The 13,482-nt window shown below is 47.7% G+C and overlaps 1 protein-coding gene across 3 annotated transcripts in view; it reads left to right on the top strand.

Annotated features, from left to right (window-relative positions):
* The window catches only part of LOC139541659 (allantoinase, mitochondrial), a 31,547-nt gene that overhangs the window by 16,105 nt on the left and 1,960 nt on the right, over window positions 1-13,482 (top strand). For all 3 annotated transcript variants that reach the window (XM_071346546.1, XM_071346547.1, XM_071346548.1), the window contains 3 exons: window positions 21-114; window positions 853-1,039; window positions 11,547-11,685. In XM_071346546.1, the coding sequence (XP_071202647.1) occupies window positions 21-114; window positions 853-1,039; window positions 11,547-11,685 (420 nt within the window). The remainder of the gene's footprint in view (window positions 1-20; window positions 115-852; window positions 1,040-11,546; window positions 11,686-13,482) is intronic.

The raw sequence follows: 13,482 nt of genomic DNA, 5'->3' as shown, positions 1-13,482 counted from the left end.
CCCATCACTGCTTTTCATAGACCCCAAAGAGTACTCCACCTTCCTCAAGTCCAGACCAGATGTTATGGAGCTGGAGGCCATTCGAACTGTCACTGAGCTCTGCCTGAAATACCAGTAAGATCTACTACTACTACTACTACTAGTACTGCTTCCGCTGCTACCGTAACAGTATGACTTTCGTCCGTCCCCTCGCCCCGGGCTCGAACCGGGGACCCTCTGCAGACATCGACAACAGCCACCCTCGAAGCATCGTTACCCATCGCGCCACAAAAGCCACGGCTCTTGCAGAGCAAGGGGAACAACTACTTCAGGTCTCAGAGCGAGTGACGTCACCGATTGAAACGCTATTAGCGCCCACCACCGCTAACTAGCTAGCCATTTCACATCGGTTACACTACTACTACTGCTACTGCTACTACTACTGCTACTACTGCTACTACTGCTACTACTGCTACTGCTACTACTACTACAACTACTACTACTACCTATGCTACTGCTAGTACTACTGCTACTACTACTATCTCTACTGCTACTGTCACCGAGCTCTGCCTGCAGTACCAGTAGGAACACGCCCACCATAGTGATGGAAGCTGTGTTATGTCCTGTGCTGCTGTTTGAGTTCATATGTAATCGTTAGAGATCAGCAACGAGCGTTTAGAGATGCCCCTCTGAGTATCTCTCTTAGTTTTTTCAACATTCTATTTATTGACAATTTGTATACAAAACAAAAGCAGTGACATTTCAAATGTACAGAGGTTTTATCTCTAACTCTCTAGGGAGCATTGCCACATTGTGCACCTGTCCTTTGCCCAGCCCTAGGCTCTGATGTGGACTGTGTATGTCTCTCTCAAGGGTGCATTGCCACATAGTGCACCTGTCCTCTGCCCAGCCCCTGGCCCTGATCCAGGCAGCGAAGCAGGCTGGAGCCCCTCTGACGGTGGAGACCACCCATCACTACCTCAGCCTGTCTGCTGAACACATCCCTGCTGGGGCCACACAGTTCAAATGCTGTCCTCCAATCAGAGGGGTCGCTAACCAGGTACGCCTCCCATCAGAGGGGTCGCTAACCAGGTACACCTCCAATCAGAGGGGTCGCTAACCAGGTACGTCTCCCATCAGAGGGGTCGCTAACCAGGTACGCTTCCCATCAGAGGGGTCGCTAACCAGGTACACCTCCCATCAGAGGGGTCGCTAACCAGGTACGCCTCCCATCAGAGGGGTCGCTAACCAGGTACACCTCCCATCAGAGGGGTAGCTAACCAGGTACGCCTCCCATCAGAGGGGTCGCTAACCAGGTACGCCTCCCATCAGAGGGGTCGCTAACCAGGTACACCTCCCATCAGAGGGGTCGCTAACCAGGTACGCCTCCCATCAGAGGGGTCGCTAACCAGGTACGCCTCCCATCAGAGGGGTCGCTAACCAGGTACGCCTCCCATCAGAGGGGTCGCTAACCAGGTACGCCTCCCATCAGAGGGGTCGCTAACCAGGTACGCCTCCCATCAGAGGGGTCGCTAACCAGGTACGCCTCCCATCAGAGGGGTAGCTAACCAGGTACGCCTCCCATCAGAGGGGTCGCTAACCAGGTACGTCTCCCATCAGAGGGGTAGCTAACCAGGTACGCCTCCCATCAGAGGGGTCGCTAACCAGGTACGCCTCCCATCAGAGGGGTCGCTAACCAGGTACGCCTCCCATCAGAGGGGTAGCTAACCAGGTACGTCTCCCATCAGAGGGGTCGCTAACCAGGTACGTCTCCCATCAGAGGGGTCGCTAACCAGGTACGCCTCCCATCAGAGGGGTAGCTAACCAGGTACGCTTCCCATCAGAGGGGTCGCTAACCAGGTACACCTCCCATCAGAGGGGTCGCTAACCAGGTACGCCTCCCATCAGAGGGGTCGCTAACCAGGTACACCTCCCATCAGAGGGGTCGCTAACCAGGTACGCCTCCCATCAGAGGGGTCGCTAACCAGGTACGTCTCCCATCAGAGGGGTCGCTAACCAGGTACGCCTCCCATCAGAGGGGTCGCTAACCAGGTACGCCTCCCATCAGAGGGGTCGCTAACCAGGTACGCCTCCCATCAGAGGGGTCGCTAACCAGGTACGCCTCCCATCAGAGGGGTCGCTAACCAGGTACGCCTCCCATCAGAGGGGTAGCTAACCAGGTACGCCTCCCATCAGAGGGGTAGCTAACCAGGTACGCTTCCCATCAGAGGGGTAGCTAACCAGGTACGCTTCCCATCAGAGGGGTAGCTAACCAGGTACGCGTCCCATCAGAGGGGTAGCTAACCAGGTATGCCTCCCATCAGAGGGGTAGCTAACCAGGTACGCTTCCCATCAGAGGGGTAGCTAACCTCGGTACACCTCTCATCAGAGGGGTCGCTAACCAGGTACGCTTCCCATCAGAGGGATAGCTAACCTAGGTACACCTCTCATCAGAGGGATATCTAACGAGGTGTACCTCCCATCAGAGGGATATCTAACGAGGTGTACCTCCCATCAGAAGGATATCTAACCAGGTACACCTCTCATCAGAGGGATATCTAACCAGGTACACCTCTCATCAGAGGGATATCTAACCAGGTACACCTCTCATCAGAGGGATATCTAACCAGGTACACCTCTCATCAGAGGGATATCTAACCAGGTACACCTCTCATCAGAGGGATATCTAACCAGGTACACCTCTCATCAGAGGGACATCTAACCAGGTACACCTCTCATCAGAGGGATATCTAACCAGGTACACCTCTCATCAGAGGGATATCTAACCAGGTACACCTCTCATCAGAGGAATATCTAACCAGGTACACCTCTCATCAGAGGGACATCTAACCAGGTACACCTCTCATCAGAGGGATATCTAACCAGGTACACCTCTCATCAGAGGAATATCTAACCAGGTACACCTCTCATCAGAGGGATATCTAACCAGGTACACCTCTCATCAGAGGGATATCTAACCAGGTACACCTCTCATCAGAGGGATATCTAACCAGGTACACCTCTCATCAGAGGGATATCTAACCAGGTACACCTCTCATCAGAGGGATATCTAACCAGGTACACCTCTCATCAGAGGGATATCTAACCAGGTACACCTCTCATCAGAGGGACATCTAACCAGGTACACCTCTCATCAGAGGGATATCTAACCAGGTACACCTCCCATCAGAGGGGTAGCTAACCAGGTACGCTTCCCATCAGAGGGGTCGCTAACCAGGTACGCCTCCCATCAGAGGGGTCGCTAACCAGGTACGCTTCCCATCAGAGGGATATCTAACCAGGTACGCTTCCCATCAGAGGGGTCGCTAACCAGGTACGCTTCCCATCAGAGGGGTAGCTAACCTCGGTACACTTCCCATCAGAGGGGTAGCTAACCAGGTACGCTTCCCATCAGAGGGGTAGCTAACCAGGTACGCGTCCCATCAGAGGGGTAGCTAACCAGGTACGCTTCCCATCAGAGGGGTAGCTAACCAGGTACGCCTCCCATCAGAGGGGTAGCTAACCAGGTACGCTTCCCATCAGAGGGGTAGCTAACCAGGTACGCTTCCCATCAGAGGGGTAGCTAACCTCGGTACACCTCTCATCAGAGGGGTCGCTAACCAGGTACGCTTCCCATCAGAGGGATAGCTAACCTAGGTACACCTCTCATCAGAGGGATATCTAACGAGGTGTACCTCCCATCAGAGGGATATCTAACGAGGTGTACCTCCCATCAGAGGGATATCTAACCAGGTACACCTCTCATCAGAGGGATATCTAACCAGGTACACCTCTCATCAGAGGGATATCTAACCAGGTACACCTCTCATCAGAGGGATATCTAACCAGGTACACCTCTCATCAGAGGGATATCTAACCAGGTGCACCTCTCATCAGAGGGACATCTAACCAGGTACACCTCTCATCAGAGGAATATCTAACCAGGTACACCTCTCATCAGAGGGATATCTAACCAGGTACACCTCTCATCAGAGGAATATCTAACCAGGTACACCTCTCATCAGAGGGATATCTAACCAGGTACACCTCTCATCAGAGGGATATCTAACCAGGTACACCTCTCATCAGAGGGACATCTAACCAGGTACACCTCTCATCAGAGGGATATCTAACCAGGTACACCTCTCATCAGAGGGACATCTAACCAGGTACACCTCTCATCAGAGGGACATCTAACCAGGTACACCTCTCATCAGAGGGACATCTAACCAGGTACACCTCTCATCAGAGGAATATCTAACCAGGTACACCTCTCATCAGAGGGATATCTAACCAGGTACACCTCTCATCAGAGGGACATCTAACCAGGTACACCTCTCATCAGAGGGACATCTAACCAGGTACACCTCTCATCAGAGGGACATCTAACCAGGTACACCTCTCATCAGAGGGATATCTAACCAGGTACACCTCTCATCAGAGGAATATCTAACCAGGTACACCTCTCATCAGAGGAATATCTAACCAGGTACACCTCTCATCAGAGGGACATCTAACCAGGTACACCTCTCATCAGAGGGATATCTAACCAGGTACACCTCTCATCAGAGGAATATCTAACCAGGTACACCTCTCATCAGAGGGATATCTAACCAGGTACACCTCTCATCAGAGGAATATCTAACCAGGTACACCTCTCATCAGAGGGATATCTAACCAGGTACACCTCTCATCAGAGGGATATCTAACCAGGTACACCTCTCATCAGAGGGATATCTAACCAGGTACACCTCTCATCAGAGGGATATCTAACCAGGTACACCTCTCATCAGAGGAATATCTAACCAGGTACACCTCTCATCAGAGGGATATCTAACCAGGTACACCTCTCATCAGAGGGATATCTAACCAGGTACACCTCTCATCAGAGGGACATCTAACCAGGTACACCTCTCATCAGAGGGATATCTAACCAGGTACACCTCTCATCAGAGGGACATCTAACCAGGTACACCTCTCATCAGAGGGACATCTAACCAGGTACACCTCTCATCAGAGGGATATCTAACCAGGTACACCTCTCATCAGAGGGATATCTAACCAGGTACACCTCTCATCAGAGGGACATCTAACCAGGTACACCTCTCATCAGAGGGATATCTAACCAGGTACACCTCTCATCAGAGGGACATCTAACCAGGTACACCTCTCATCAGAGGGATATCTAACCAGGTACACCTCTCATCAGAGGGACATCTAACCAGGTACACCTCTCATCAGAGGGACATCTAACCAGGTACACCTCTCATCAGAGGGATATCTAACCAGGTACACCTCTCATCAGAGGGATATCTAACCAGGTACACCTCTCATCAGAGGGACATCTAACCAGGTACACCTCTCATCAGAGGGATATCTAACCAGGTACACCTCTCATCAGAGGGATATCTAACCAGGTACACCTCTCATCAGAGGGACATCTAACCAGGTACACCTCTCATCAGAGGGACATCTAACCAGGTACACCTCTCATCAGAGGGATATCTAACCAGGTACACCTCTCATCAGAGGGATATCTAACCAGGTACACCTCTCATCAGAGGGACATCTAACCAGGTACACCTCTCATCAGAGGGATATCTAACCAGGTACACCTCTCATCAGAGGGACATCTAACCAGGTACACCTCTCATCAGAGGGATATCTAACCAGGTACACCTCTCATCAGAGGGACATCTAACCAGGTACACCTCTCATCAGAGGGACATCTAACCAGGTACACCTCTCATCAGAGGGACATCTAACCAGGTACACCTCTCATCAGAGGGACATCTAACCAGGTACACCTCTCATCAGAGGAACATCTAACCAGGTACACCTCTCATCAGAGGGATATCTAACCAGGTACACCTCTCATCAGAGGAATATCTAACCAGGTACACCTCTCATCAGAGGGACATCTAACCAGGTACACCTCTCATCAGAGGGATATCTAACCAGGTACACCTCTCATCAGAGGAATATCTAACCAGGTACACCTCTCATCAGAGGGATATCTAACCAGGTACACCTCTCATCAGAGGGATATCTAACCAGGTACACCTCTCATCAGAGGGATATCTAACCAGGTACACCTCTCATCAGAGGGATATCTAACCAGGTACACCTCTCATCAGAGGGATATCTAACCAGGTACACCTCTCATCAGAGGGACATCTAACCAGGTACACCTCTCATCAGAGGGATATCTAACCAGGTACACCTCTCATCAGAGGGATATCTAACCAGGTACACCTCTCATCAGAGGGATATCTAACCAGGTACACCTCTCATCAGAGGGATATCTAACCAGGTACACCTCTCATCAGAGGGATATCTAACCAGGTACACCTCTCATCAGAGGGATATCTAACCAGGTACACCTCTCATCAGAGGGATATCTAACCAGGTACACCTCTCATCATCAGAGGGACATCTAACCAGGTACACCTCTCATCAGAGGGACATCTAACCAGGTACACCTCTCATCAGAGGGACATCTAACCAGGTACACCTCTCATCAGAGGGATATCTAACCAGGTACACCTCTCATCAGAGGGACATCTAACCAGGTACACCTCTCATCAGAGGGACATCTAACCAGGTACACCTCTCATCAGAGGGATATCTAACCAGGTACACCTCTCATCAGAGGGATATCTAACCAGGTACACCTCTCATCAGAGGGACATCTAACCAGGTACACCTCTCATCAGAGGGACATCTAACCAGGTACACCTCTCATCAGAGGGATATCTAACCAGGTACACCTCTCATCAGAGGGACATCTAACCAGGTACACCTCTCATCAGAGGGACATCTAACCAGGTACACCTCTCATCAGAGGGATATCTAACCAGGTACACCTCTCATAAGAGGGATATCTAACCAGGTACACCTCTCATCAGAGGGATATCTAACCAGGTACACCTCTCATCAGAGGGACATCTAACCAGGTACACCTCTCATCAGAGGGATATCTAACCAGGTACACCTCTCATCAGAGGGACATCTAACCAGGTACACCTCTCATCAGAGGGACATCTAACCAGGTACACCTCTCATCAGAGGAACATCTAACCAGGTACACCTCTCATCAGAGGGATATCTAACCAGGTACACCTCTCATCAGAGGAATATCTAACCAGGTACACCTCTCATCAGAGGGACATCTAACCAGGTACACCTCTCATCAGAGGGATATCTAACCAGGTACACCTCTCATCAGAGGGATATCTAACCAGGTACACCTCTCATCAGAGGGATATCTAACCAGGTACACCTCTCATCAGAGGAATATCTAACCAGGTACACCTCTCATCAGAGGGATATCTAACCAGGTACACCTCTCATCAGAGGGATATCTAACCAGGTACACCTCTCATCAGAGGGATATCTAACCAGGTACACCTCTCATCAGAGGGATATCTAACCAGGTACACCTCTCATCAGAGGGATATCTAACCAGGTACACCTCTCATCAGAGGGACATCTAACCAGGTACACCTCTCATCAGAGGGACATCTAACCAGGTACACCTCTCATCAGAGGGACATCTAACCAGGTACACCTCTCATCAGAGGGATATCTAACCAGGTACACCTCTCATCAGAGGGATATCTAACCAGGTACACCTCTCATCAGAGGGATATCTAACCAGGTACACCTCTCATCAGAGGGACATCTAACCAGGTACACCTCTCATCAGAGGGACATCTAACCAGGTACACCTCTCATCAGAGGGATATCTAACCAGGTACACCTCTCATCAGAGGGATATCTAACCAGGTACACCTCTCATCAGAGGGACATCTAACCAGGTACACCTCTCATCAGAGGGATATCTAACCAGGTACACCTCTCATCAGAGGGACATCTAACCAGGTACACCTCTCATCAGAGGGATATCTAACCAGGTACACCTCTCATCAGAGGGACATCTAACCAGGTACACCTCTCATCAGAGGGACATCTAACCAGGTACACCTCTCATCAGAGGGACATCTAACCAGGTACACCTCTCATCAGAGGGATATCTAACCAGGTACACCTCTCATCAGAGGGACATCTAACCAGGTACACCTCTCATCAGAGGGATATCTAACCAGGTACACCTCTCATCAGAGGGACATCTAACCAGGTACACCTCTCATCAGAGGGATATCTAACCAGGTACACCTCTCATCAGAGGGACATCTAACCAGGTACACCTCTCATCAGAGGGATATCTAACCAGGTACACCTCTCATCAGAGGGATATCTAACCAGGTACACCTCTCATCAGAGGGATATCTAACCAGGTACACCTCTCATCAGAGGGACATCTAACCAGGTACACCTCTCATCAGAGGGATATCTAACCAGGTACACCTCTCATCAGAGGGACATCTAACCAGGTACACCTCTCATCAGAGGGACATCTAACCAGGTACACCTCTCATCAGAGGAATATCTAACCAGGTACACCTCTCATCAGAGGGATATCTAACCAGGTACACCTCTCATCAGAGGGATATCTAACCAGGTACACCTCTCATCAGAGGGATATCTAACCAGGTACACCTCTCATCAGAGGGACATCTAACCAGGTACACCTCTCATCAGAGGGATATCTAACCAGGTACACCTCTCATCAGAGGGATATCTAACCAGGTACACCTCTCATCAGAGGGACATCTAACCAGGTACACCTCTCATCAGAGGGATATCTAACCAGGTGCACCTCTCATCAGAGGGATATCTAACCAGGTACACCTCTCATCAGAGGGATATCTAACCAGGTACACCTCTCATCAGAGGGATATCTCACCAGGTGCACCTCTCATCAGAGGGATATCTAACCAGGTACACCTCTCATCAGAGGGATATCTAACCAGGTACACCTCTCATCAGAGGGATATCTAACCAGGTACACCTCTCATCAGAGGGACATCTAACCAGGTACACCTCTCATCAGAGGGATATCTAACCAGGTACACCTCTCATCAGAGGGATATCTAACCAGGTACACCTCTCATCAGAGGGATATCTAACCAGGTACACCTCTCATCAGAGGGACATCTAACCAGGTACACCTCTCATCAGAGGGATATCTAACCAGGTACACCTCTCATCAGAGGAATATCTAACCAGGTACACCTCTCATCAGAGGAACATCTAACCAGGTACACCTCTCATCAGAGGGACATCTAACCAGGTACACCTCTCATCAGAGGGATATCTAACCAGGTACACCTCTCATCAGAGGGACATCTAACCAGGTACACCTCTCATCAGAGGGACATCTAACCAGGTACACCTCTCATCAGAGGGATATCTAACCAGGTACACCTCTCATCAGAGGGATATCTAACCAGGTACACCTCTCATCAGAGGGACATCTAACCAGGTACACCTCTCATCAGAGGGATATCTAACCAGGTACACCTCTCATCAGAGGGACATCTAACCAGGTACACCTCTCATCAGAGGGACATCTAACCAGGTACACCTCTCATCAGAGGGATATCTAACCAGGTACACCTCTCATCAGAGGGACATCTAACCAGGTACACCTCTCATCAGAGGGACATCTAACCAGGTACACCTCTCATCAGAGGGACATCTAACCAGGTACACCTCTCATCAGAGGGATATCTAACCAGGTACACCTCTCATCAGAGGGATATCTAACCAGGTACACCTCTCATCAGAGGGATATCTAACCAGGTACACCTCTCATCAGAGGGACATCTAACCAGGTACACCTCTCATCAGAGGGATATCTAACCAGGTACACCTCTCATCAGAGGGATATCTAACCAGGTACACCTCTCATCAGAGGGATATCTAACCAGGTACACCTCTCATCAGAGGAATATCTAACCAGGTACACCTCTCATCAGAGGAATATCTAACCAGGTACACCTCTCATCAGAGGGATATCTAACCAGGTACACCTCTCATCAGAGGAATATCTAACCAGGTACACCTCTCATCAGAGGGACATCTAACCAGGTACACCTCTCATCAGAGGGATATCTAACCAGGTACACCTCTCATCAGAGGAATATCTAACCAGGTACACCTCTCATCAGAGGAACATCTAACCAGGTACACCTCTCATCAGAGGGACATCTAACCAGGTACACCTCTCATCAGAGGGATATCTAACCAGGTACACCTCTCATCAGAGGAACATCTAACCAGGTACACCTTCTTTATTTGTAATATTTTCTACATTGTAGAATAATAGTGAAGACATCAAAATGATGAAATAACACATATGGAAACATGTAGTAACCAAAAAAGTATATTTTTTATATTGTATATTCTTCAAAGTAATGATGGACTACTGTTTCTCTTTTCTTATTTGAGCTGTTCTTGCCATAATATGGATTTGGTCTTTTACCAAATAGGGCTATCTTCTGTATGATATGATTGGCTCAAATGCATTAAGAAGGAAAGAAATTCCACAAATTAACTTTTAACAAGGCACACCTGCTAATTGAAATGCATTCCGGGTGACTACCTCATGAAGCTGGTTGAGAGAATGCCAAGAGTGTGCAAAGCTGTCATCAAGGCAAGGGGTGGCTACTTTTGAAGAATATAAAATATATTTTTTATAACACTTTTTTGGTTACTACATGATTCCATATGTGTTATGTCATAGTTTTGATGTCTTCACTATTATTCTACAATGTAGAAAATATTACAAATAAAGAAAAACCCTGGAATGAGTAGGTGTGTCCAAACTTTTGACTGGTACTGATTAATAATTAATGTATCATTAATAAATGAAAACAAGAAACACAGAGAAAGTGCAAATAAACAGAGAGACTGCGTACATACAGACAGTAGAAGACTAACATAGACCACCCATCTCAATACATAAAGAAGTTAACACAGGGGCCAGTCACCCATCCACACCATCTCATTACATAACAGAAGTCTAACACAGGGGCCAGTCACCCATCCACACCATCTCATTACATAACAGAAGTTAACACAGGGGCCAGTCACCCATCCACACCATCTCATTATATAACAGAAGTTAACAGAGGGGCCAGTCACCCATCCACACCATCTCATTACATAACAGAAGTTAACACAGGGGCCAGTCACCCATCCACACCATCTCATTACATAACAGAAGTCTAACACAGGGGCCAGTCACCCATCCACACTGAACATGATGGTTATTTACAAATGAATACCTGAATGTAGCCAGTCACCAACTACCTACCTCATCCCTGTATTTGTTTTTTCTGCTCTTTTGCACACCAGTATTTCTACTTGCACATCCTCATCTGCACATCTATCACTCCAGTGTTAATTGCAAAATTGTAATTACTTTGCCACTATGGCCTATTTATTGCCTTACCTGCTTACTTCATTTGCACACACTGTATACAGATTTTATTGTGTTATTGACTGTACGTTTGTTTATCCCATGTGTAACTATGTGTTGTTATTTGTGTCACGCTGCTTTGCTTTATCTTGGCCAGAAGTTGTTCTCAACTGGCCTACCTGGTTAAATAAAGGTGAAATAAAAATCTAAAACATCCCATTACCTTCGACCCCTCCAGGAGCAGCTGTGGTCTGCCCTGAAGGCTGGTCAGATTGACATGGTTGTGTCAGATCACTCCCCCTGCACACCAGACCTGAAGAGATTGGACAGTGGGGATTTCACTCAGGCCTGGGGAGGGATCTCCTCCTTACAGTTCGGTAAGTGAGATCCATTAGAGATCCATAAGAGATCCGTAAGAGATACAGTAGATCCATCAGAGATCCATTAAAGATCCAGTAGATCCATTAGAAATCCATCAGAGATCTCGTAGCGGTCCAGTAGAGATCCGGTAGAGATCCAGTAGATCCATCAGAGATCCATTAAAGATCCAGTAGATCCATTAGAGATCCATCAGAGATCCAGTAGAGATCCATCAGAGATCCAGTAGAGATCCGGTAGAGATCCAGTAGAGATCCAGTAGATCCATCAGAGATCCAGTAGAGATCCAGTAGATCCAGTAGAGATCGATGAAAGATCCAGTAGATCATTAGAGATCCATCAGAGATCCCGTAGAGATCCGGAAGATCCAGTAGATCCATCAGAGATCCAGTAGAGATCCAGTAGAGATCCGGTAGAGATCCAGTAGAGATCCAGCAGAGATCCAGTATAGATCCGGTAGAGATCCAGTAGATCCATCAGAGATTAATTTGAGATCCAGTAGATCCATCAGAGATCCAGTAGAGATCCATCAGAGATTAATTTGAGATCCAGTAGATCCATCAGAGATCCATTAAAGATCCAGTAGATCCATTAGAGATCCATCAGAGATCCGGTAGAGATCTATCAGAGATCCATCAGAGATCCATTAGATCCATCAGAGATCCATTAAAGATCCATTAAAGATCCAGCAGATCCATTAGAGATCCCGTAGAGATCCCGTAGAGATCCAGTGGATCCATTAGAGATCTGTTAAAGATCCAGTAGATCCATTATAGATCCATTAGAGATCCAGTAGATTCATCAGAGATCCAGTAGATCCATCAGAGATCCAGTAGATCCATCAGAGATCCAGTAGAGATCCAGTAGATCCATTCGAGATTAATTTGAGATCCAGTAGATCCAATAGAGATCCATTAACTATTAGCCATACCTTGCCAACTATATATGGGATTTTCACTCCCAGGCTATAGTATGTATTCAGCTCTCCCTCTCCCAGGCTATAGTATGTATTCAGCTCTCCCAGGCTATAGTATGTATTCAGCTCTCCCAGGCTATAGTATGTATTCAGCTCTCCCAGGCTATAGTATGTATTCAGCTCTCCCAGGCTATAGTATGTATTCAGCTCTCCTTTGTTCAACCAGAACCTTGCTTGGGTTGAAATATGAATTCAACAGATGGCCTGACATTGCACTTTAGCATTTTGCCTGTTTGTACAATTTATTATGGATCCACATTACCTGTTGCCAAGGCAGCAGCTACTCTTCCTGGGGTCTAGCAAAATGAAGGCAGTTTATACAATTTAAAAAACATGACGATACATTCACAGATATCACAACACACTGTGTGCCCTCAGACCCCTACTCCACCACATGTGTTCAATACAAAATCCATATGTGCGTATGTACAGTGCACACTCTGATAGAGAGACCAGTCACTCAAAATGTCCTCTATCTCAGTATATCATCCGGTCTGTTTCAGAGACTGAATAAAGTCTCTGTCTCACTTGCTTTCTGTCTCTCTCTGTCTCTCTTTCTGTCTCTCTCTCTTTATCTCTCTCACTGTCTTTCTCTCTCTCTCTTGCTATCGCTCTCTCTCTGTCTCCATCTGTATTTATCTCTCTCCATCTGTCTATCTGTCTCTCTCTTTATCTCTATCTGTCTCTGTCTCTCCCTCTTTGTCTCTCGCTATCGCTTTCTCTGTGTCTCTATCTCTGTCTGTCTCTCTCTGTATCTATCTGTCTCTGTCTCTCTCTCTCACTGTCTGTCTGTATCTCTCTCTCTGTCTGTATCTCTATC

The sequence above is a fragment of the Salvelinus alpinus genome, chromosome 16, assembly GCF_045679555.1.
Source record: "Salvelinus alpinus chromosome 16, SLU_Salpinus.1, whole genome shotgun sequence".
NCBI classification, from domain to species: Eukaryota; Metazoa; Chordata; class Actinopteri; order Salmoniformes; family Salmonidae; genus Salvelinus; species Salvelinus alpinus.
Note: the sequence above shows the minus strand (reverse complement) of the source record. Positions and strands in the feature narration are given on the sequence as shown.